Source organism: Venturia canescens, chromosome 10, assembly GCF_019457755.1.
Source record: "Venturia canescens isolate UGA chromosome 10, ASM1945775v1, whole genome shotgun sequence".
NCBI lineage: Eukaryota > Metazoa > Arthropoda > Insecta > Hymenoptera > Ichneumonidae > Venturia > Venturia canescens.
In genome coordinates, this window is record NC_057430.1 from 12,307,768 (window position 1) to 12,333,331 (window position 25,564).

A 25,564-nucleotide genomic window follows, 5' to 3' on the forward strand; every position below is an offset into this window, starting at 1 on the left:
ACGCAGACAGTCAATGGAGTCCTCGATAAACCCCTTTAGAAATCCGCTCTCGAAAATATGAAGCTCTCGATTATATTTACGACGAAAGACACTCGACCGTTGCACAAAGAAATGTCGGAATACGAGAAAAGTTTTAAAACGTAACGAAATTTAGCAGAGACGTCGAAAGCTTTGATGAAACGTGAATATTTTCAGATAACACAAAGTTTAAGGGAGTTTTGAGGAAATGGTGAGTGCGATGGAGCGGGTACGATCTTCTGAGTGCACATGCCTGACTCGCATTCGGTATGGTCGGTGATGGAGGTGGTAAAAGATAGTAGCGGTCCCTCGGGCCCCGTTTGCCCGTTTGCTCACAGTTCGTCCACCAGCAGTGGAGCTCAGTCAGCAGTGAGAACAGCGCGGTAAACGTCGGTCAGCTGGTAACGAACTCTTTCGCGGAGGAGGAGGTTTCAAAATAGACATTAAATTAGCAGCTCGAATCGGAGAGCGAAGTTTTCTTTTCCGTGGAATACTGAAGCCAATGGTGTTACCGATGAGGGTATTAAGGCCGCGAGGAACGATCATCGAGTTGTCGGAATTTCGGGATTTCTGAATAACACGAGAAAAAGCAGAGAGCGAGAGAGAGAGAGAGAAGGAAAATCCGAAAAGTAAAGATCGCTAGGAAATTCGAGGCCCGGCAGAGGGCGAATCGGGCACCGGATGTACGCGAGTGATAAAAGTTTAAACAGCCAAGTTTTTTGAGATCGATCTGTCGATCGACACGCTCGGAGCGAGGACCGCACCAGCCTGGTCCAACGCGAGGCGGTGCCACGAATTTGTTTCCTTTTTTCCCCTCCGAGGAGACAGAGGAAGGAAAGGGCGCGTCAAGCTGGCTAATATTTCGACCGGGAAATGACTGTGTCGTACGCGAGCGAAGTGCCCAACGGATCCAGCTTTGGCTGTTTCTGGAAAATCCTCATAAAGTGAGTTCACATCGATATTTATCTCCTGTCACTAAATAGGAATCTCGAGGATTTTTTTCCTTCGTTTATTTCAAATTTGTTTCTCTATGTCCGGTCTCGTTAGTGAAAATGTGTAGGATTTTACGATCGTTGTTAAGGACAAAAGCGCTACGTTTTGTCCAGCACCCTGTGGGCCGCGATCTGACCGAGTTGCTTACAGCTGTCAGGTGGGTTGGGTTCGACACTCGATGCCCATTGTTCGTTGGGGGCATGGGGGCCTTGGCGACAGTGGCGAAAGACTGAATAACTCTCAGTCATGTGCGATTTTGTTGCCGGGTGACTGCTCCACGCACTTCCAACTTGGTTCGCTCCTCTTCGAAGTCTCCGACCCGAAAGGCTTCAGCTGATCCCCGCGGATGAGCTCCGTTTATTCAACTTTACAATCGAATCGAAGAAAATCTCAGAAAAAAGGGTTTTCAGTGCGATAGTAAGAACGAAATCGCGTCAAATATCGCTAGGAGACTCTCGTTAAGATTTTTGATGAGAATATTGAGCCATTCGTACGAGACGAAGTTATTGCTCTATTGCGGAGCACTCCCGATTGTTGTGCAACGTTACAATTCCAACTTTCGACTCGTAACTCTCCGAGTGTCGTTATACTCTACACGTGTTTCATGTTCGTATATAAAGTTGAATTTCCCAGCAGACGGGTACGCAAGTCCTATTCTCCGAGCGGCGTAATGACTAATGAGCTAATTCGCGATTAAAAACAAATACGTGTGGCTAAAAATATTCTGCCGGATATTTAACGAGTGCGCGACGACGTGCCAGGAGGGAATAAACGACTCGAAAATATGACTGCTCACGGGCCGAGCACAATTGTGATACGAAAATCATTGAGAATACACTTGCTATCGGGAGTTATATTTGCTATTCAAACAAATATGTCGCGGGGGTTTATAAATGCGTTTTTAAGGAGCAAAGTCGATGGAGTTTTCGAGTGCTCGAGCAACGACCACCTGCGCGTTTGCTTATTTGCAACGAGCATCGCCATTCTCACCTTAATTATAAAAACCGTGAGGAAACGCGTAAATAGCGCGAATGGGTTATTGATGATTATTCAACGAGGAGAGAAAAGATGGCTTCGCCAAAGGCCGTTCAATCTCGTCACTGACATCATCGAGTTTTCATCAAAGAAAGACTATCCAAGGACTCGACTTTTTTTTCGTAACATTCACTATTGGCCGAAAAACGTAACGCAAAAAATGAGGATTTTTAAGTGCCCATAGTCACTTTTTCTTCAGGCATTCCACTCGAGCTCACGAGGAATTATAAATCTCATGATAATTATTGTTCGGACGATTTCAATGCTCAGAAAACTCAACGAAAACGTGCCCCTCCCAGCCGCGAATACAAATAGATAATTTTTGTGAAAAATTTCGACCGAGAGAAGACAAAGGTTTTCGGGAAAAACACGTCGGGCATCACTTGAGCAAATATTCTCCTCCGATTACTAAAACCAGATGCTTCGTACGAATAAACACATGCACGCGATTATAAAGAGAGCGACGATCGTGAGCTACCATTTTGTTTCGAATCGAATAAAAACGTGATTGATAATCGGTCGTTTTATGTATGTTTTCTGAAAAATCGAAACCATTCAAGAGAATCGTCGCAGTAATATCTTGGTTGGACTATCACGAATCTAGCTTGAGAAATATTCGAATTTCGGAGTCTGTTTTTTCAATCGATTTCTACGAATATTCATGAAAGATTGATGCACAAGACGCGATTGTATGTCGCCGCGGCACGCATTTGTTTGCCACCTTACGATTTGTTTGTTCAGATTCTCCCGTGCAACAAAAGCAGCCGAGTAATGACGCACGAGAGCATTGCAGACAGAATGAATAAAAAAAAATGGAGTGCGTGAAAGAACGGTTAAAATGCATATCGAGCGCGGATAAAAATCGTTTGATTATTCATGAAAAAGCGAGTGATTCATAGGCCGAAACTTGGGACCGGTTTGACGAAATTGAAAATGGTCAACGCCCACGAAGGTCGGGCCGCGAATACATGGCGACTTGAGAATGTGTGCTGCGCGGAAACGTGGGTGGTCTCAATGATACAGACTCGCTTTCGTGTGCCACGTTTTCTCGGGTTTAACACGGAGACGATTTTCATCGGCGATCGCGATCGCACGTGCGAGAGCAACGGAAGGAAAGCTCTCTCCGCGTACCCACGCACACGAATGCGTCGCATTCGTTCACTGCGAAATTCCCCCCCTTCTCATCCCCCGATTCTATAAATAAGTATCGCTGGTACGAGAATAGAAAATCTTTCGCCGCACGTATCTCAAGGAGCAGCCGGTTGAGGCTCCCGCGAGTCAGTTCCTTCGCGAGGAAAGTCGCGGGATCGAGATAAATCGATTAAGCTTTGAAGTCCCCGTTCACTTCCGGCTCGCTGCTAACTTTTGTTACAAAACCTCGCAACACTAGCGAAAATATTCGTACAAACAAAAGTGTCGAATTCGTCGATTCCCCCATTTAATTAAGAGGTTGAAAAAACTATCGCGAACGTTCCCCGAGAGGACTCCGAGGACTCTTTCTTGCCACATACTTTCGCGACGTTTATCCACTGACGTCTCCATGAGTCAGAGGAATAACGAGCCTCAAATACGTAAGTGAATGAACAATGTATTTGCGCGCTGCATCCCGACACAAAGCGCCGTTTATTAGAGTTACACGAACGCGCCTCGCGTCTTTCTTTCTTTCTTTCTATTTTTCTCTCAGCAATGTGCATTATGCACTCTGCGTCTTCGACACAAATTTCCCTCGATTTACTCATACGGTAAATTTCAATGACTCTTTTGAAATATACAAATCGAAATGCCCTCGTCGAATCCACCTTTTATGATGATTGAATGAAAAATTTGATTTATTCGTCGTTATCGAAACGGGAAAATTGCCTCGATCGCTTCATTCAAGCTCCGGGGCGTTGAATTTCGTTGAATTTTTCGAGGAATTCAATCTAAACGATTATTATTATCGGGTACGGCCAGTTGTACTCGGTGAGTATGACACACATATCGTTCAGTACTCTCGGCTGTCACTTGGCTACATTCTATTAGTATCGCAATGGCGGCACACGTCAGCTTCGGTGACACGAGGCTTCCCCGCGACTCGCGTACAGACGCAACGGTGCGTTTATTTTATCCCGAGCATTGGTTTTCAACGTGCCGTTTGATCGCTGCTCGGACTATTTTGTTCTATTGACGGAGCTCGGGCTCTGAAACTGGGAGCGAGCAAGACGCGATTTTTAGGAAACCACCGAAGTGAATTAGGCGATTCGTTCTCGCGTTGAAGGAGAAGTTTTAACTTCAAGATTAATTAACCGATAAAAGTACGAAAAGGAAAACTTTCCATTTCGGAAATCCGTTGATCTGTGAATAAGAATTTGATGAAGTTTTTATTCCGGAATCGAAGGAATTTCAATTATTTTCTCTGTTTGTTTGAATAGTTAATGAAAGCTTGGAATTCCCTGAGAAACGAGTCGTTTTTTAGTGTCGATTTATCGGCCAATTTCGGGTGTCGCCCTTCGTCAAATTTACTCCAATTGACCTGGATAACTCTTCTTGATAAGAGTGTAATCGAATGTAAATACTTTCGGACACGAATCTATATAGATATACTCGAATTAGTAGTGACGGTGTTCGAAGCACGTGTCCACAGCTGATTCCACCCGTCGAATTGAGAGTTCAATCGCTTTTTCTTTTTCTTCCTTCCTCTCTCGCTCTCTCCCTCTTTCTCTCGCACGCACACTCGTTAGCTCGTTCCCATTCACTACAAAGTTCCATTCACTTGGTCGATATAACACCGTGTAAATTGTTAAGCTCGTTCTTTTTCGTCGTTGCGACCTCCGGAACGAAGATTGTCAAATGAAAATATGTTTTTGTCCACGTGTTTCCCGTGAGATTTCATCGGTATTTTGTATTTATTTTTATTTACTTTTTTTCCCAACTCGTTAGTCGATCGACGCTGCGAGTTTCAAAGTCCGTGGGAAAATAGTGACGCACGAAATCTTACGAATGCGTTGACGATTGAAAAAAAATGAATAATAGTTGCTACGTCAAAATTTCGAGGCAGAAATTTATAATGATTATTCTCCACGCCGAACCGCCGTGATTGACGTTTTGATCGATAGCCCCGCGTTGCTTTTATTTCTTTATAATTCGATTATTACTTCTCGTGTGCTCAACGACGTTTTGCAAATCACTTCCACCTCGAAATTGACGGGTGCTTTTTTTTGGCGTGACCTCAACCTTAACGAGCCATTTGTTGATTAACTCACCTTACATCATTCGTTACTTTGTTCTATCGCACTCGCATCGTAATTACGCCTCATTTTTCTCTTTCCTGGAGGAAAGTACGGATCGATTGAAATTCAAATTCTTTTTTCGATCCGCTCGGGCTGCCATTTCCCTCGACAAAAAGTGGGACGCTTCGGGTTGCAGTCCCCGTGGTACGTGGCCTTCGTTTTATTACCGCACGAGTTTCGGCCCAAAAACTCTAGAAAAATTCTCGGTTTTTCCAAGTTTCATCACGAGTCATAAGAGACTTAAATTCGAGTGCTGCAGTGAAAGGACATCGCATGATGCGGAGATCCTCAATTATTTGGTTGCGAGAACGACAATGATTTTTCGTCTGAAATTCAAAAAATCTCTAAAACGAAACGAGTGCACCGATTTCCTGAAATTCGCCAATGGCTAATGTACGAATTCAACAGCTGGTACGATCGCGAATCAGTGACAAGTTGGTGATTGAAAATTTGCAATCTGCACACGCGCAATCGTTCACCCGAGCCGAGAACGAGCACGGAGCGATTCGTAACGCGACTTACACACCAAAACTCGTTTTCTCTTCCGTCGACGAAAGACACACACACACACACACACACACGCACACGCACACGCAGAGAAACGAAAACAGAATGAAGAAAACAAAAAAAAAGAAAAAACAGAAATAAAAAATTTCCACTGGTCCTTGATCGAGCGAGACATACAGATTCGACTTGCGAGAGAGACCCCTCGAGGAGAAAGAGTCTCCATTATTCAGGGCTTGCTGGAGTACGTGAACGGCTGCGTGTGTAACCATGCTTAACCAGCTGCGGGTTAAACGCCCACCAGGGTCACGAGCTTTATCCTTTTTGCACATTTCAATCGTTTCATTCATTCACCAAAAAACCACCGATTCGAAGATATTTGTGGCGAACGTGATCAACCTCGTCGAAAACGTGATTCCACTCAAATTCTCACTCCAGAGACTTTATTATTCATTCAAGAAATAACGTGAAAAAATGTGTAATTCACTCGACGAGTTATCTCGCGATGCTCGTTCCTTCAAATCGACGTTCAATTCCCTCCATTTTTTCACCGAATTTGTTCGCAGCCTTTTAAAAAAGATTCGTAATGATGCTTTTCAGCGAATGGAACGTGACGAGAAAAACGAAGTCATTTCTCGATGGTATATAATCGTAGCTGCAGAAAACGCTCTCAAGTGTCAAGATTTTTGGAAAATACACCTCGAAAAATTGCTCCTTCTGATGCGGGCTCGGATGAGAGGAAAACAGAGAAAAGAGCGGGGGGGGGGGGGGATCGTGACAGAAAAAGAGATACGAAGAAGAGTCGCATCAGAGTGGAATCGCTCCGCGGAGCGTGACCGATGGAAGCAATAGTTATGCAACGTTTTTGTTGCCTCGAGCTGACCTTGTTCGGTTTCGTGCAACCGTATTGTCTCTTAAAGTCCGAAACTGCGGAGCAGCAAATTTCCGAGGAGTTTTTCGTTCGTGGAATCTCTTTTTCCAAGTATCAAGATAAATTGAGATGAAGGAGAGCTACGAAGAGGAGATCGTGAGCGTGGTTCGGCGAGACACCGCGATTTTACGAGGCTTCCCTGAAGTCGTTGCCACTTTACTGTAAAACTTATTGCATTTCATTTTTTCTGCGTTCGTTGCTGTTTAATTTACCTTTAAATGAACAACTCGGTCTTATCAGTCGCGCGCGAGTGTTTACGATCTTTTCGTCACGTATCGAACGGAGAGTAGAGACGAAAAAATAAAAAATAAAAAACGCTTGCGACACAATATACAGTCGCGTTATTTTTACCGACGAATTTTCCGAGCCTCGACACTTCGAATGTTTGAATTTGCGCGTCGTTGAAATACCATGAAATCTCGTTACTCTGATTCAGCAAATTCCCCAGAAAAAACAACGTCAAAATACTCGGGTCCCGACGCTCGTCGACTCACCGAGCAATGGAATAATCGCTCGATCGTTGCTTTCGCGTAATTAAAAGACGCGAATGGCTCTGAATTTTCATCAAGAACTTGCCGATCGTTTAATGACATTTCTGAAGTTTCATGGTCCTCGCGCTCCTCTTGCGCTCTGTTAGCATCTTGATTGATCAGTGCCTCAATCACAGTAATTATCGGAACGTGCGTTTGATACGCGCGAAGCTCCTCAAGTTCAGATGAACCGATCGCGATCGTAGAGTCGATAAAAAGTGCTCAAAGGAAAAGCCGCCGGTGTGTCGAAATAAAAACAGGAAGTTCGCGAGTCCCTGCTAGCCGCGAGTATTCTTCTCTCTATTTTCATTCGTAATTATTACATTCAGCATCCGTCCCCCGTCGTTGTAAATCCCGCATTGATTCGCGAACGATTGACCTCAGCTTCTTCGCGATCGGTAATTAGCGATCGGTGCGAGAAGAGCAGGAAACTGAACGAGGTCGGAAGAGCACTCCGAGGCCGGGAACGACTCCTCGATCTCGTCTTATTGCGATTCCGTACGCGCGCACTAAATCGTGAGATTCATTGAGAAATTCACTTACCACGAATAAGTTGACGAAATTTCTTTGAAGTCTTTTTCCACTCGTAATTCCTTCCGGGTAATTCAGCGGCGTATCGATTCGCTCGCAATTCTTTCAAAGGATCCCACCAACTCGGGATTCGACGTCGCATGCACGCAGTTTTCATTGAAAACGCATCAGCCCGAAGCGAATTTCAATCGCTCCAACTCTGTCAACTACTTCAAAAAACTTTCGCGAGTCTGGTACCTCGGGGAGGCTAAATTCGTACTGGGCTTTGCAGCATTAATTCGAAGAGCAATAATAAGAATTGTTTTATCCACCATAGTAAAAAGACCAATGCTCATACCTTTTATTCAAAAGACTCGAGAGTCTTTTTCTCTATAAGCATAGCAAAAAAATCTTTTCAGTCACTTGAAATGTTTATATTGTCAAGTATGCTCGGGCAGCCCTGAAAAAAACTATATTTATGGTTAAATGTCACACGTATTCGGTGTATATTCGTGTGCTTATCGTAGAATTTGGTGACAGTGAAAATTTGTGGTTTACAGAGCATTTCCACTTATCAGTAAGTGCTAGTCTGACCCGATGAATAACACTCGAAAACAAAACGAAATATAGTTTTCACGTGCATCACTTTTTGCTATCCACTTAAAACTGTTTAGAATTGAAGGAACGAAAAATGGTAAAATTTAAAAAATATCATGCCATTTGTAATCGGTGGCTAAGTAGTTTGAAAATTCTTGAAAAATAATAAATTCCTCACTACGCAAAACGAATTCGTTTTCTCCGTGTTTTTCGTTCGATATTTTCCTGCAATTATCAAAAACTTCCTCGTCATCGAGACGAGTATCGATATTTTTCGTTAGGAAAAATGTACGAGCTGCTCGTTGGAGCACAGCGATGAAAAAACTCTGCTTATAAACCGTATATGCGTGTAACACGCACCTGAAACGCATAATAACGTGTGCTCATAAAGCTCGTGGCTGGCGTATCGCGGATCACGGAACGCGTCAAATACAAGGCTACCTCGTAACCGTGTCACTGTCGTCTGCAGTCTGGCTCGTATACCAATTGCTCCTTCTCAATTCCTTGTGTACATATATGTGGGTGAATTAAATCGGTTTATGCATCCTCATCGATATGTGAGACGCTTAACCAAAATCCTAATCGTTGCGCGGGGGTCGGCGTTTTTATAATTATTTTCATGGCCCACGTGAGAGTCGGCTGTCAAAGAATTTGAACGAGCCTATCGTTTTTTTTGGCGATTGAGCAAATCTGTGAAGTTTTTCTTTCCCGCGCATTTTTGAGCGTGAATCGAAGAAAAAATGAAATCGAGTTCGCAGCTATTGTTTTTGGATTGAGTGCCGAATTTTTTAGGCGATTTTCCTCCGTTGGAAGGGCTCATCGTCAACTTTTTAATGTCGAATTCGTCACGACGATTTGGAAATAACATGATGAAAAAATGTCTCAACAAGCGCAAGATTCCAGCCGGAGTTTAATCCGCGAATCTAGAAGTGGGACGAGGAAGTTGAACCAGCGACTCATCTCGGGCGTTCGTAATCCAATTAGAAGACCGGAAATTCATTGTTTTCGTAGCGTTTTCTCATTCGGTATTCGCGCGATGGCGTCCTTGTGAACAAAGCCTCGCGTATTCTTGCCTCTCTTATCGTTTCCTCTCGCGGATATCGAGATCAGTAAATCTGCCCGATTGAACCGAAGATTATCTCGATGGACGTATTTATACAAGCGCGGAATAAAATGAAGAAGAAAATGGGAATGTCGTCTGGGTGCAGATTTGAAACGGTCGACGTGCACGTGGGGAACTAAATCCATAAGTCCGTCGACCCCTGAACGTGCGTGTATGGTATTACGAGATGGAAGAACCCAGTGGCGAGCTCCCTTTATGGATTTTCGATCCGTTATCTCAATTTTTCTTTCCTCACCTTTTTGCACGTCTTGCTTGTTCCCCTGCGGAGCCTAACTGGTGCCATTAAGCGTCTGCGTTGAGACGAGTCGAAGAATCGCGCGCGGTAGCCAAGGACTTGAAACTCGAAATAATGAATCCGATCAATCGTCTTTGTTTGATTGATGAATTGAGACGAACCGAGATCAAACTTCGGCGGCAGGCATTTGGCGATAGTTACGGACTATTGATCCGCGAAGATTCCGACCGAGCTTCACCAGTCAACCGTTACTTTGATCGAGCAAAAGAACCAACGAAAAATCCACCATTCACGAGTCTAGACTCTCGCCAGTCGTCATTTTTTCATCTCCCTCTTACCTCACCACGCTCGCGCCGCGGTCGGGGACTCTTTTTCAGCCAACTCTATCCGGACTTTGATGGCCGTGAACGTCGACTGGAACTATAGAATTCACGGTTTTAAAACGCCCAGGGATTCGAGAAAAACCGTCCAACTGTTCAACGTTCAATTCTCCTCTCAAGATTTCATTGCGTTACCACTATTTCTGAAACGGAAATTCAAAATTCCAACGAAATGACAGCTTTCGATAGTATACTGAGGAGAAAATTGTAGGAATTTTTCGGATCGCACCGAGATGACCGAAAACGCATAGCAAAAAGTTGCGATCGTTGCTAGAAAATAGTTCGCGAGTGCAGCAAGGCTTGAAACGAGCGAAAGAAACAATTTTGCGCGACGCGTTCGTCAGCTCTGCTCATTCGTCGCGTCGGTGCTCAATACTCGCAGTGAAAGATGAAGAAAAAGAAGGCGAGAGAGCGAGAAGCAAAGGAGAGAAAATGGGAGCCGAGTGACGAAGCTGCGGAGAGATGCAGTGGCGATTCCTCGTTTTTATGATAATCACCGTCCGCAGCGGCGTGCATAAACGACGACAGATCTTTCGTTCCGCATAATACACCGCAAACATGAGACGAGAGATATTAACTTTGAATGACTTGCCTCAATCGTCCGCTGTCCGTTCCCGCAGCATCCGCGTAACAATGTTACGATCGAAGAGTAAAAAAGAATTGAAAAATGTAACGATCGCATGACGTTGATTAATTGAGTGGCGGTTATGGTGTTACTCAATTATCTCGCATTGTTTATTTAATTTGTTCCGACAGGAGGATTTCACGTTGACAAAACCGCTGCTTGGCTAACCGCGCGGAGAGCGTGAAGTAATTAGCAAATTCACAGAACGAGAGAGAAAGCAACGTCCGCGTGTCTATAAAGGCAGTCGTCCCTCATCGCTGCATAGCTCTACGCAAGGCTTTTTCCAATCGATCTCCGCGGGCGATTCTCTCGCGGACACGCCATCGGAGCGTGTTTTGATCGCTGAACTTTTGAAAGCCCATCAAGGTCGCACAACCCACTTCCATTTCGATCCTCTTTCTCGCTCTTTTTTTTCAGTTTTCTTTATTATCGAATGGTTTTCTCTCGAGACTTGACGTTTTTTCGCTCCTCGAACGGGGTCCAGAACCAAATTCTGTAGTTTCGATATCGCCATGGACAGTGATGGGTTGTTCAGGACTTTGGAACGCCAAATACTTTGCACGAGCGATAAAAAACGTCGAGGGAACTCGAACGAGCGCAAGCTTCGCGAATCGATGATACTCCGAAAGAAAAGATTGCGCGTGACTCGGCATAACAACGGATCGTTGGAAAACATTTCCTCACCGAGTTCTCGATCTCTCGCGATCTCAACGGAGAATCGACTTTATGCATTCTACGACAAAGAATGTCGCGATCGATCGTCCATTATCGGGATTATAAAACGTGAAAAAGTCCATTCGACCACTGTAAAACTCATCCCGTATCGTGACCCACTGACACACTGCGAGAGAAAAATTAACGCTTCGGCTTTTCAAATATTTTAGCTCTCCGCTTCGTTGAACGGTATTTTTGAATTTGGAAGAACTGCGCTGATCGGTGCCAAAGAAGGCGTATTTTTACTGACGCAATAATTCGAGTTTCTTTTTCTTTCAGCGCGAGCCTAAGAAAATGCACTCGAAGAGTTTTTAAAGCTGCGAATGATATTAAGAGTAACAGGGATAATAACGATTCTAGAAATGATCCCGAGCAACTCTGGTGAATCATTCGCATAATTTATGCGAATTGAAAGTGCCGAGGAGAAAAAAGAGTATCTCGAAACTCGATCGGAATAGGGGGAAGAGGAATGAAGTCGGGCTTGAAATTTCAAGGATTCATCTCGCTTTCTTTGCAAGCATAATTCGTCGAATCGCGCCATGGCTAATGAGGCTTTTCGGGAGCAACTTTGAATCCTCGTTGCTAAATTCATTGTCAGTTTGTAATCCAGTACGAAATTTCGAAACGGATAAGCGAGTGGTGAAGCGACGTAAAAGAATTTCGTCTGGTCTACACACTTTCACCGATTTCGAAGCGGGCTTTTTTCCGTGTACGTGAGATTTCGAATCGAGCAAACGATAACTGTTATGGCGACTTCATGGCAGTGAATTCCCCGACTGTGAGGAGGCTCGCTCCTTCCAAGTTTCAACTTCACCGAGCTGCAACGCGCCTTTTATTTGAGTACAATGCGAGAGGAAAGTTCCGAGGCAATAATCCGGATGGAATCGTTCACCTTGAACCCATGAACTGTCAGACTTCGTTACGAAACTCAATGATATTCGATGAGTTATCGTAAATACGAGTCGATACAGGCACGTAGGTGTCAGTACATTACGTATACGCAGAAATTTCCGTTATGAAAAATATCGATCCGGTTAGGCTTAATGAAAGACCTTGAGTAACGGTTCTTGCATTACTCACTTTTCACGCTTCGAGCCAACAGTTTTATAACGCTTTTATGCGTCTGTCATTTCGCGAGAGTGAATTTCATCTTCGCAGAATCTCTTTTCACCGCGTCCCCATTGCGCTCGTTCTGACGTCATTGGAAACGATTAAATCTTCGATTTCTTTTCGTCCAATCAATTTCCTCACAAGCATACATGATTCCCAGTATTTTTATCTCGGTCGCCTCTCGTATGTGACAGACGCATGGAAACGACGAGAGCGGATACCAGCTGCGCGAAGAGCGAATACCTCGAGATTTTTTTATTTCCGAGATCGCTGGACTATGAACCCGACACCTCTCTGTTAATGCACCGGATTTCCGGTTAAATGTTTCCCCGCAATTCTCTGTCATAGAACAAATCCACGGAGCACGCTGCTCCGCAATCCGCAACGAATCAGTTATGAGAATAAACCTCGATTTTAACCACCTTAAATCAACATTTCCGAACAGTTAAAACAACGCTTCGTATCAAACACTTTGTCTCGACGTTTTTGTACAATGACGTTTGCAAACCACGTTTAACTCTCAAAATAGTCAGGCAAATATTTATTTTCGCCATGTACACATAAAGACCAGAGAATAGTTAAACCAACCAAATGGCTTCGTAAAATACCTCGAATGCAATGTTTGGTTAAATATTTATTTCGTGACATTAAAGAAAAATCTCGATTCAACTAAATCCGAGGCAACGAAATTCCTCCAGATGATTAAATGAGCGTCTTTGTTCAATGAATTTCTGAATAATTCATGCAGTTGATCGATTTTTTAGGTGAACGATATTTTTTTGCAAAGTATTCTACAAAGTTTTGCTTCTTTTCCATATTGACTTTCGATTCATTCGATAATTTATACATTTTTTTTCTCATTCACAGATGGCGTGGCTCGGTTTACAAATTGATTTGGCGCGAACTACTGGCTTATCTATTTTTTTATTACGTCATCAACATAACGTATCGATATGTCCTCAACGACGAGCAACAGAGGTGAGTTTCGAGTCTGCTCATGGTATTTCGAATTTGAATTTTTTTCATCATTGACTACGCATCAACGAACATTATTTGATTATCGCGAGTGATGAATTTCTCCGATGATTAATGAGAGTACGACGCGGTTGGAACGTGACTTTTTCTTTGTCCAACGTACACGAGGCGAAGGCGGCCTTGACTTTGTTGAAACAGTACCGCGAGAGCGAGTCTTATCAATATAGTCGAAAAGTTTATTGGCCAGGGCAATCGAACTCGGGCACCACCACCACGTCGGAGGAATAAAAGTAAAAAATAGCTTCTCGCGATTGCTCCTTAAACGCGATTAACCGACACGTGAGAGTGCAACCTTGGCCGATCGGCCGACACACTTCGAGGCTCGTTGATACTCTTACAGAGATGCAATCATGAAAATAACAAAAAAACGTACGCACGCGAATTCGGTCCTGTCGCGACGAAGAAACTTCGGAGCAAATTTTCCATGCTGCTCCATCCTCAAAATTAGAAGAACGAAAAATTTTCGCGATTAACATTCGACAGGGTTTCAACTATTTAGCTTTCAAATTATCTCTGAAAACGTATACTCGAAGCCACCTTCAAACAAATATCTCAGAAACGATCTTCCTTCGCCATTCTTAAGTTTCGTTAGCCTGCGAGTGCGGCGTGGAAAAAAAATAAAAATCTTTTAAGAGGATAGCCTGTCAGTTGAGTTTGAGATACGAGAGAAGAAAAAATGGAAGAATATAATCCCGAGTGCTCGAAGCCAACGAAATGCATAGAGCCAGTCAAGGAATTAAAAAGAAACTCGCGCGAGAGCTCGAAGCTTGTGCTCGAAAGAAGCAGCGGATGGGTGGACCATTCGTCTCGGGTTAAATTTAGGACCTTCCAGCCGGTTTAGGGCCCTGGCAATCTTTTGCAACGTACTTTTCGCAGCTGGACATCTCCCCAAAGTCAGTAATGAATTGAAAATGTGTTCGCTCTTCTTCGACAAAAAACATTCGAAAAAAGTTTTTTCAAGTGAGTATTTCTTCTGGCGAATTGTAAATTTTTTAGTAGCCAGAATCACGGGAAATGCTCCGAAAAAATGGAACATTCGACGAGTCGGAGCAACATTTTTCGAGCGGGCCTTGATCTACTTGAAAAATAATAATAATAATAATAATAATAGGAAAACAAAGTTACGAGCTGCAGTAAGCATAATTTTATGCGAAGAGCACGCAACGTCAAACAGCCCCGAAGAGAACTCAAATATTTGAAATACTTTCTAGTGGCTTCGCTTCCTCTTTTTTAATCGATGCATCATTCGCCCGGAGCCTTGAGCCACTTTTGTCAAACAGTTTAGCCACAGATTGTATGAATACGAAAAAGTAGAGAAAAAAGCGATTCCTCGAAATTAACACACGCAAGAAAATTTCGTCGGGAATTCGAGGGAGGTGACAACACCGCGCATAAATCCTGATTTTCTGTCCATCTGTTCCAGGATATTCGAGAAGATTCGTTACTACTTTGGCAATTCGAGTGAATCGATACCGATGTCCTTCGTGCTGGGATTCTACGTGAGCCTCGTCGTTAAAAGATGGTGGGAGCAATACAAATTATTGCCATGGCCCGACAATCTTGCACTCTTCATCAGCGCAGCGATTCCCGGAAACGTGAGTGTGTATTAAAAGACATTTTTATCGAAAAAATTCATCTACTTTATTCGCCAGCGCAGCTCTCGTCGAGCTCGCCGGAAACTCCAGAATTTCTGTGCTTTGTTACGAGATTTATTCCAAGAAAGATCGTTTCGAAAATGCACGTGATTAGAAGAAAAAAGGAAGTGAAACGATCGAATAAATTTTTATCGAATCTTCGGCTTTCCAGTAGCATCAATTAAGGATCATTAATCTCCTTTGCCAGCTTTGTAATTGAAAGCAAGAGGAAAGAAGGAGGAGCGCGAGGACGGTTGGGGGGGGAGATAAACGAGAAATTGTAGTGGTAAGAACTGCCTTGGCACAGATTTTCGTGGACATCATTTTTTATCCACTAATCGTCGGAGCACTTGCGTCTTACCAAGTACGAACACTCTCAGCTCTAATTGGCGAACAATGTTCGGAGGCATTTTCGATGAAAGATTAATAGTTTGAGAAAATGAATGAACGGCTCGAGGCCCTCGACCAGGCGAGCTCGGAGTCATTGATTTCGAGAGAATAAGTGATATCTTGAGGGTTCCTCGAGCGACCGTTGACACGGAAATTGAGCTCGAAATGTGCGTTTAAAAAATGGAAAATTCGCGATCGAAGGAACAGGAGATGTTTGACCTCGCTAGCTGAGAATTTTCTCGAGGTCGATAGCCTCTCACTCGTCCTGTTTCTCGTCCCGGAGTCCACTCGGGATGTAAGCTGCATTGGAAATAAAAAGAAGTAGAACCTGAAGACACCGCAGCGAGGGCCGGACGAGAAACGACCGCGAATATCCTTTGTCTCGCCCCGCGCGCGTCTCCGTCGCCAATGAGCGGAGGAACACCGCTCCGATCGGGATTACTCGGTTTGTCCATCTCCGATCTTTTTCCACCGGTTCGAAGCCACTGGAGGGATTAAACGCGAGAAATCTTTCTTGGGGTTGCGAGTCGAAATATTCTTGACAGCCAGCAGTCGATTCGTGGACGAAAAAAACCCCGGCAAAAAGGATCTAAAAAACAAATGAAATTCCAAATTGTCCGCGATCGATTTCCAGTATCTCGAACCCCTCGCAAACATCTCAACATTTTTTTCGCCACCGACCGTCCACAACTGGAATCCAGATTTTCGAAAAATCGTTATTTCACTTATAATTGTGATAAAAGTCGCTCACATTTTCTCCGTGTTAATTCTCACTTGCTTTCGTTGCCGCGTTGCATTTGGAAGTTGGCAAATTGACGGTTATACCGTATCTTCGTAATAATATGCGTATTAATAGAGTCTGCAACGAGAACAGCGTCTAAACGATTGGAGGATCGTTAAGAGTTACGCAAGCGCACGGTTACTGATACGCTCACACATGCATGCGCCTTAACACGAATACGTCAGCTGTTTCGCTTCTTCTAGTTTGTATACGCCGCTGAATATAGTTTGAGTGTATACTTTACTTTCGTTTCATGATATTTCTGTAACGAACACCCCGGGCTGCGGATACACATTAACGGTGTACTTTGCACGGCCATTTTTTCCTCCTTATCGGAGGAGAGGGAGAGAGAAAAAACTGAGGAAATTGATAATTCAAGTGGATTGCGCAGAATTTCCTAGACGCGATGAAAAATATCGATATGCAAATGGGTAAAGCGGCAATTTTTTTTTCCTTAAACGCGCGTTTCAATCGCGAGTCATCACTTTCGACTCGTTTCCGCATCGGGCATAACGATTGGAAACGAGACGGAGGCAATTCGTCAGTTTCGTTGGGATGCCAAAGACAGCAAGTCTCTTCTCGAATTAAGGGGACGCGCGAATTGGACTTTTCGCAGAAATCACTAATACCATATGGCTGCCGAGCGAGGAGAATTTATTTTTCATGCTTTGCCATTCAACACGTTCACGAGACTCTCGTCGCTTCGCGCGGCGGCGCGATGTCCGTCGCGTTGCACTTCGTGCGAAACGAACACGCGCCTTCCTCGTGGACTTTCCTGTGGCGAAAGGGAAAGGAGAGAGACGAGCTCGCGCGCGAGACAACGATTAATTCTTGACAGGAAAGCTTTTAGAAGCTCGCGGACAATCCTTTTCTTCTGATTCGACCGATGACGAGGCCTCCAGGCTCGAATTACATGGGGAAATCGATCGAGCACTGAAACCTGGGAAATTTTGTTGTGTTGAAACTCTGGATAATCCAGTGGGGAGAAAAAAAAAAGTGCAATTACATCGCTTGAAAAAATCTGAAACAAAGCCAAGATCTGAGAAAGGGAAAGTGGTGCTCATCGCTCTCGTGCTCTCCGAGGATCGAACGTGTCTCGAATTTTCTTTCGATTTAGTTGAAATCGAATTTTCTTGCCGATAGAACGAGCGATCGCGACGAGCGTCGTCAGATTCGTTGTTTTTTGTCTCTTTCGTCAGTTCGTATGTCGCTCGTCGAAAGGGAAATTTTCACGCAGACTCGTTCTTCACAGCTCAACGGCGTTTCGTTTAGTATGGAAAAGAGTGTCCACTCTCGGTTTCTGTTTCGCCTGTTTTTCTACGTGCTCAATCTACTTTATCAATATTTTATCCGCCCACAATTCAATCCCGTTGATTCCCTCACAAGCAAACATCAAATTTTTCGTTTCTCTGTTGCAGGATGAGAGAGGCCGCCTCATGAGACGAAACATCGTGAGGTACGCCGTTCTCGCGTACGTCATTACCCTCCAAAGAATTTCGTTGAGGGTCAAGAGACGTTTTCCGACGCTTCAGCACATCGTCGACGTTGGTGAGTCGAGAGCAACATTTTTTTTCCCCGTCACCGAAGCAATCGCCAACGTTATTTTTCGCAGGCAAAATCTTCACGAAACCCCTCATTTTCATGAATTTAAACGAAAATTTTTGTGGAAAATCAAACCGAAGATCGAAGGTCAAAAAGAATTTCCTGGCATCGATCATCGTCGTCGTTATCCGAGCGCAAATAAAGCAATTTTTCGCTCGCATTAATCGCGCAACCTTCCTCGCAGTTTATCAAAAGTTTTTCCTTCCAACGATACGACGAAAGATGGAATTTAACAGCACTGAAAACCCGGAATCATTGATCACTTCCGTCGGATCGCGGAGTACCAAAATTCCCGCGATTCTTTGAGTTTCATCGTGTGCGTTCACGATCCGTAGTTTGGCCGTTCATAAATCCTCTGATTCGATGTCTCCTCGTGTCTCTCGAAGCTCGAGGTCCGTCTATTGAGAAATGCTCGTCACGAACGTAGCCGTGAACGCAGCAGCGCGTCCCATCTTTCTCGTTAACGCGGCTGAGACTCGGCACTGTTTGCTCGTCATACCGAGCGTTGAAGTTCCCTCTCGCACTTCGCCTCCCCTGGACATACAGCGAGGCATCTAACGCCAGCCTTATACAGCAAATGATCTGGTCTTACGTCGGCGTTTACGTGACCATTGGGTACTTTTCTTCTCGGCCCCGGGAAAGTTTTATAAGCGAGTTGAGATGAGAAGCGCAGAGAATAAGGGAAAGAGTTGGATTCGCGTTGCTCGAGAATTCCAAGACACAGGGTCAGAAGAAACGGAGCGTCTCGCGCAGCTCGTAGGGACGGGACGCTTCGCACATGCATTTTCCATGAGACGCATTCCGGTCTCGATTTTCGTGTCTCTCTCGATCTCGTGTCCAGGCGCGCGCTTAAAATCGATCCTGTCAGCGACGCGGACACCGATTCTACGAGATTTAATGCGGATCGCGGCGAAGAAATTTTATGAAATATACATGTGGAATGCCTCTGTGGAATGCGGAATAAGATTTATGATGCAATACGTGCGTCGAGGGTAGATCGATCAAGGCAAAAAGTCTAACAATGTTATTTTCGTATCACTGATTTTTCTGGTGCGATTATTTGATAATTTAACTGCGGCTAAAATTCTTGCGGATGTGAGTGATTCGGTGCTGGAATATCACGCAATTTTTTCCGCCAATTCATCGACTGATCGGGGCCCGATTCGTTCAGGAGTTTTCTACATTTCGATAAGAATTTAACGAAGCATGCAAGTGGATCGAAGAAAAAAGGAAAAATGTGAAACACCGTGGCTCAAAACGTGACGGCGCCATCAATAATGCAGCTTCGATTGACTCGTAACAACATAATTTATTATATTTATGGGAACATGAGGAAGAGAAAAGAAAAACAAAGCCGAACGTTGCGAGACAAACGAGCTTGAAAACGCGATACTCGCGTGTGGCGACGAAACGAATCGTCGCATCGAGCTATTTGTTACTTTTTGTTGGAACATTTGGAAGCCGAAAAAAATTGAAGAAAATATGACGAGCGAAGATGTTTCTTTAGTGGGACGCTTGAAAAAAATGAGCCAATGACTTCGTCGGTTTGAACTCTGCTGACGCGAGTTGCTCAAAGATTCATTCAGCCATTGAAACGCTGTCAGGCAGCCAAAGGAAAACTGATTGAAAAATATTACGGGACCCGATCGTTTGCTCTCGTTTTCTTCATAAAAAAACATCACAAAAGTTTATTCGCTCGCAGGGGAGAAAACAGACACGAGAAGCACGTAAAGTGTGCGATGGCGCCGGCGCCATCGGGAACCTCCTTTTTCCCTACGAGCCTCTCCTCGCCGTACTTAGTTTCCTATTTCATTTTGTTTCACAGCATCTTCGAGGCTCGAACTATCTCCGTTGAGGAGCGCTCGCTTCGGCTCATAAAGAGCGCGAGTATCGATGAAAAAGAGTGAATTGTAAAAAAGCAAAAGATCCTGGGACAGGAATCTATTCCCGGACTCGAATTCCTGTTTATCGCAACAATAATTATACATCGGTGATGGATAAAACGTTTTATAAATAATAAACGAGTAATTCTTGTTCCGGGCGTGCATGTTAAAACCGCTCTCACCTTCCTCCCTCTCGCACATCCGCATCGGGCGCCTTCTTCTCTCTCTTAAATATTATTCGCGCCTCGTTAGACACGTCTAATATTATTTTATTCTCGTGGTCAGCGTTATTTAGCTCGTCTAAAAACGTAATTCATCATTTTCTCAAACGGCAGCAGCAGCCCGGGCGAGAGAGAGAGAGAGAGAGAGACACGGTCGATCTATTCCTGGAATCCAGTTTATCAAATAGCATCCGATAATAATCAATAATAATTACACGCGAGTTATAAACGACACGCGTTCCTTGGACAGCTTCGAACCAATCGACGCTCGCAGTTTCTATTTGCCACGTTTCCCCCCCCCCCTTTTTTTATTCTCAGTTTTTCGTACGTCCCATCTCGTTTTGTGGCGTGCTTCTCCTGCTTCGCTACTTTTTCCAAGTCGAAATATAGCGGTTTATTTTTCTTTGAACCCGCCATTATAACCGTATCACACTTATCTATCGCTGGCCACCTGTTTATCAAATACTTGCGATAATAATCGACGATAATTATCGAGCTACGTGTTACCTGAGCCTTTAAAATTTCTTCTTAGACTCGACTTTTCTCTTTCATCCTTTTTCTACTTATTTCCCTCCGCTCGTTCGTCCTCATTGTTTTTCCCAGTTTATTGTGCTAACTTCGTAACTATTTATCGAGGCTTACATTCGAGAGCCTCAAATCCTGAGAAACGATAAAACTCGAATTTGGGCCAAATCGTTCATTCTTTTGCTCATTTTTTCTCGGGGCGATCGGTACTCGGACGAGGCGTGGCCTGCGAAACCGTGTCCGTTCTTCGACACAGATAATATCGCTAATTACTAATTATTCTCGATTTTCACTCATTCGTACCGATTTCCATGTCACTGACTTTCGTTTGGATTTTTTTTGTTACTGTATTTCTTCTCGCTCCGAGGTTTTATCGACGTCGATATTATTTATCAATTAGCGAGCATCAATCATTCTCGATTTTTATTGGGAATGATATTCAAAGAAAATAGTTGACGAATCGAGCCGGGAAAATTGAAATTCAGATGAAATCTAATTCAAATATAATGACCGATGATTACGCAGCGCATTAATTGGGAAGAAAAGCTTCTCGTCGTGTCCTGAGCAATTTAACTCCAGCACGTTCTCGCCTGCAGTTTCATAGAACATCCGACGAGCCCGTCGTCCACGCATCTACTCGGCATATCGAGAGGCTCCTTTTCCATTTGTAAACTGCCACTTGTGCTTGGACATGCTCTGCACTTTCGTGCTAGTGGTAAAAGAGACTTCAAAACGTTTTCCCGACGTGTGTAATCAACAATTTTCTCACTGGCGCCAGTCGCTTTTCTTCTCTTTGATTTTTCTCTCTCATCTCAGTCGTCACGTACACGCACGCTTACAAAAAATGAAATATGTACCCCAAGTTCCTGTGATTCGGATTTAAGGTAGATCATGCCCGAAGGATCGTGTATTTTATGGGTCTCTAAATTGGGTCAATTAAAGATATTATCACTCTAAATTAATGTGATAGCATTTCATTCGTCCCTGGCTAAAATACTATAGTTTTTTATGTAAATAATCGCTTTAGAGAGCGCCAAGGGAAATGGATCAAAAAAAAAGTTTTAATAAAAAGACAGAAGGCTACGACAGGAAATAAGCAAATGTGAGGTTATAAGAGTGCTCGTTACCAGTTTCGTTCAATCTTTGAGGTAATATATCTTTATTACTAGTAAGACAATCATCTTGAATTTTTTCTCAAACCTTCATTGTATACTTCACTGTTATTGGGTACGTTTTTCATAAACTTCGTAAGAAGCGTTCATTCGTTATATGGAAAGATAAACGATTTTTTACCCCGAGTCCCTATAATCCTGTGTATTTTTCTCCATATTTAAGCAATTTTGATATGCGCGTCAGTCCATTCAAACTCAGAGTGAGTTTCAAGACTTTCTTAAGAAAATCATTTCGTGCATAAACTACCTAGAAAATTCTTAAAATTATTTGATTTTGATTATATTATGATTCGATAAAAAATTGACATTCTGAAGTACCGACCTCGTCTAAAGTGATTTGAGATCAAGTTTTCGTTTGGACTTTAAAAATTCATTGTGCCGCTTTGCGTTGAAAAAATGTTTATTTTTCTTTAAAGCAGAAATATTTTTTCTGCGCTTTTAGAATCCATGCGAAGTCCTCCCATTAGTGGTCGCTCATATTTCTGAAGGTCAACACTATTTCACGATTTCTTATCCCCTTGCAAATCTCAACATTGCCTACGACAATTTCTCGAGTCTTTTTTCCTCTCTCTCTTTTTAACGTCGTAGCAGTTTGACGAAAACAATAAAAATGTATCCAGCGTACGCGTGATATTTTAATTGCTTCGATAGTGGGAAGTCGGAATGATAAAATGTTCCAAGAAGGCGAAAGACAATCGTCAGAGAACGCACGGAAAATTGCGTTAGACGAAAAAATCAATAAAACGATCGAAGGTTGAGCGAGATTCTGTCGTAATAATTCGCACCAAGTTTTACCAAGTGGGTGAACGAAGGTTTGCCAAGTATCGTGCGTCGTGTTCGCATGTATGCGTGTCTGTTTAAAACTAAGTCCACGCGATATGAACCAATGTCGCGTCGAAGAATCGGAACGTCCTTAACCGATTATTCTTATCCGCAAACGTGCGACGGTCTTTAACAGCGCCATTTTTCTTGCAATGTCAGTGTGCTTTAGAAAGAACGAGGTAAAACGAAATAATCATTTCCCCACAAGAAAATAGTATTCGCGATAAGATATTTCCTCATATTTTAATGGAACAAGAGCGAGCAAAAATCTCGAAACTCCGCGGCCAAGTCTCTGACGTCAAGAAAAGAGAATAAAAATTCTCATAATTATACGAATAAAAAAGATGGAGAAATTTCAACGATATTCATCAATGCATACGAGATACGGAAGAAATCTTGACGAGTGAAAAATAAGCAGGAAACGACCATCACAAATTGGCATAAAGATTACGCCATTCGGTGCTACAACACAGTCGCATTCACTATTTTTTCACCTCGCCAGTTCCGTCGTGCTGGGGAAAATCTTGTTCGCAGGAAACAAACGTTTATCGGCATGATTTGACCCAAGAATATCACGAATTAAAGCTACTGAGAAGTTTCTCGAATGTGCGATGATCATAAAATCCTGAAAATTCTCGGCTCGAACGCTCTCCGCGTCGAAGCTTTGAACTCTCACTTCGAACAAGTTCGTTTAATCGTTTAATTTTCAGTCTTTCCCAAACCGAGAAACCTTCGGGAAAATTCTTTCGTTCCTTCGCCCCAAAAAACTCGATTTCAAAACAGATTGAGCGTCAGGAAATCGAAAAAAATCATTCGGGGGCTTAGAAAAATGGAATCCGTCGACAGTTTTTTCTGAAAAATGTTGTTATTGTCGATCAAACGCCGAGGAGACTCGATGCACTTTAAATTTTTTCGATTCTGACGAGAGATCCGGAGTTATCTCCGCGGCGCTTCGGTAATAATCGTCGGTACTTTGGACGCGTCACGCCACGCGCATCGCTCGTTCTTTCGTACGTCCCGTTCCACGATTCCATATCCTGTATCCTATATTTAGCTCAAACATTGCGCCGGGAGAGTAGTTTCACCGCGATTACCGCGATCGGCGGCGCAGGCACTCCCGTTGCGACTATACATTTATATACGAATCCATAAACAAGAAAGTAATTACGAGGATCGGTTTTTCACGCTTATTTGTGAGTACTCGGCTCGTCCGAACGGACGATCGATCTGCATCGGACGTGCGAGAGCATCTCGCGCGATGAAAAGCTCTATTTTCCGTCATTAAATCCCGAGCGAGTGGCGCCTCGGAGGATTTTCGCAGGCAGGCGAACAAGAAGAGAGAAAACTGTGAAAAAATGCTCGCTCAGAAATCGAGCGCTGGATCTCGGCTGTTCTGGAGATTCCATCTGCCTTGAGCGAGACGTTGAGGATCGAGGGAGACGAGTCTGAGACCAAGTTTTTCAACTAGGACAATGAGGCAGTGGCTTTAAAGGCAGGGGATGATCGACAGTCCGTTATCCGCGGGGACGAGTGAAAATGCGCGGGGTTCGTATCGGCTTTGAGCGGAGAATCCGCGGCGTGGAAACGACCTTGAGGAAGGTCGAATAATCGAGCATCGACGCGTGATCGTATGCGGAGGAACGAAATGTGGGATCTTTCGATTTTGGTGACGATAAATTTAGAGGAAACGGGAAACTTCGGTAGCTCCATCGACGGTCACGAACGTGAGGTTCAACGTAAACGAGAATCCTCGGGCGAATTTCGTCATTTTTTTCATCAAATTTATTCGCTTGAGCGTTGATTTGAATTGAAAAAACGATGATCGAAGCCAGTCGATAGGGAATCAATTTGGTGGATTATTTTCACTTGCACTCTCAAGTTCCTCGCGCCGTATCGTAACGCTTTGCAAGCAGCACGTTCGGCCACAGGTAAACGCGCTTGGTTAATTTTCTCCTTTTGGCAGCACCAAACGAGCCATTCTTTCTTATTGACAATCCGTTCGCATCCATGGAAGAAGCACGCTCGTATTTTTTTCCACGCGCGATTCTAATTACGCGCCGATGTTTCCTAATCAGCGTGTACTGGTTTCACCGCCGTGGCGCCGAACACCATCGCCCGTGGCTCTGTGTAAAAGCGACATTAGGACACGTCAAGATTCTCAATTGTTTTTCATCCCACGAGGAAAATAGTTTTTTACAATTTCGCGACCATCGATTTCCGTCATTGCAATCCCATTTCTACAAAAAAAAAAAAAAAACGTTGAAAAACGATTACCAAAGCCAGCGTTATTGAATTCGCTTGTCCAATCGAAAAATCTCATCGTTCCTTCAGTTCTCGGATGAAAAAATCGCCAAACGAATCCAGTTGATTTATGACCTTTGACTCTTTCATTATTTTTTTCACAACATCATTTTCACCCAACATTTTAACGATTGTCTGACCAAAGCGAGCCTCATCCACTGGCTGTCGAGGCTCGATGTTGCAAGGATATTTTAAAAGAGCATCGTGAAGTTTTTGTTCATGCTCAAAAACCCTCGACCAACGAACCTACCTTTGTTCGGCTCAACTCGTTTTCTCTCCCTCGAACTTTATGGCCCAACGGGCCAGACGACCAGTGACTTGGTCATGTTTGACCCACACTCAGCCGTAAATATATTCACACCATTTTAAAGCTCGTATACATAGATTTGAACCGTTCTCTCTGCTGCCACAAAGAGAATGCTCGAGGCGCGGCAGTTACTGCTTCAGACGGACGCGTGAGACTGGTTTTCTTCAGCAATGATGACATTTTTTCATCGTTGCTAAGAAAATACTTAAAGAGTGTTGTGATTTCGTACATTTTTTCAAAAATTCAAATCCATCGATTTTTCTTCTTCGTTTCAAACAAACTCTCAATTCACTTTCTTAATTCCAGTTATTTTGTTG

General features: G+C 43.6%; 1 protein-coding gene across 2 annotated transcripts in view; it reads left to right on the forward strand.

The window, feature by feature from the left end:
* Window positions 1–343: 343 nt before the first annotated feature.
* Best2 (bestrophin 2) overlaps window positions 344–25,564 on the forward strand; it is a 38,975-nt gene continuing 13,754 nt past the window's right edge. The window contains exons 1-4 of one of the 2 annotated variants that reach the window (XM_043430363.1): window positions 344–962; window positions 13,442–13,552; window positions 15,033–15,204; window positions 17,833–17,962. In XM_043430363.1, coding sequence (XP_043286298.1) covers window positions 892–962; window positions 13,442–13,552; window positions 15,033–15,204; window positions 17,833–17,962 — 484 coding nt within the window. In that variant the 5' untranslated portion in view covers window positions 344–891. Of the gene's footprint in view, window positions 963–3,482; window positions 3,618–13,441; window positions 13,553–15,032; window positions 15,205–17,832; window positions 17,963–25,564 lie in introns of those variants that run through there. The other variant, XM_043430364.1, reaches the window with a different exon arrangement.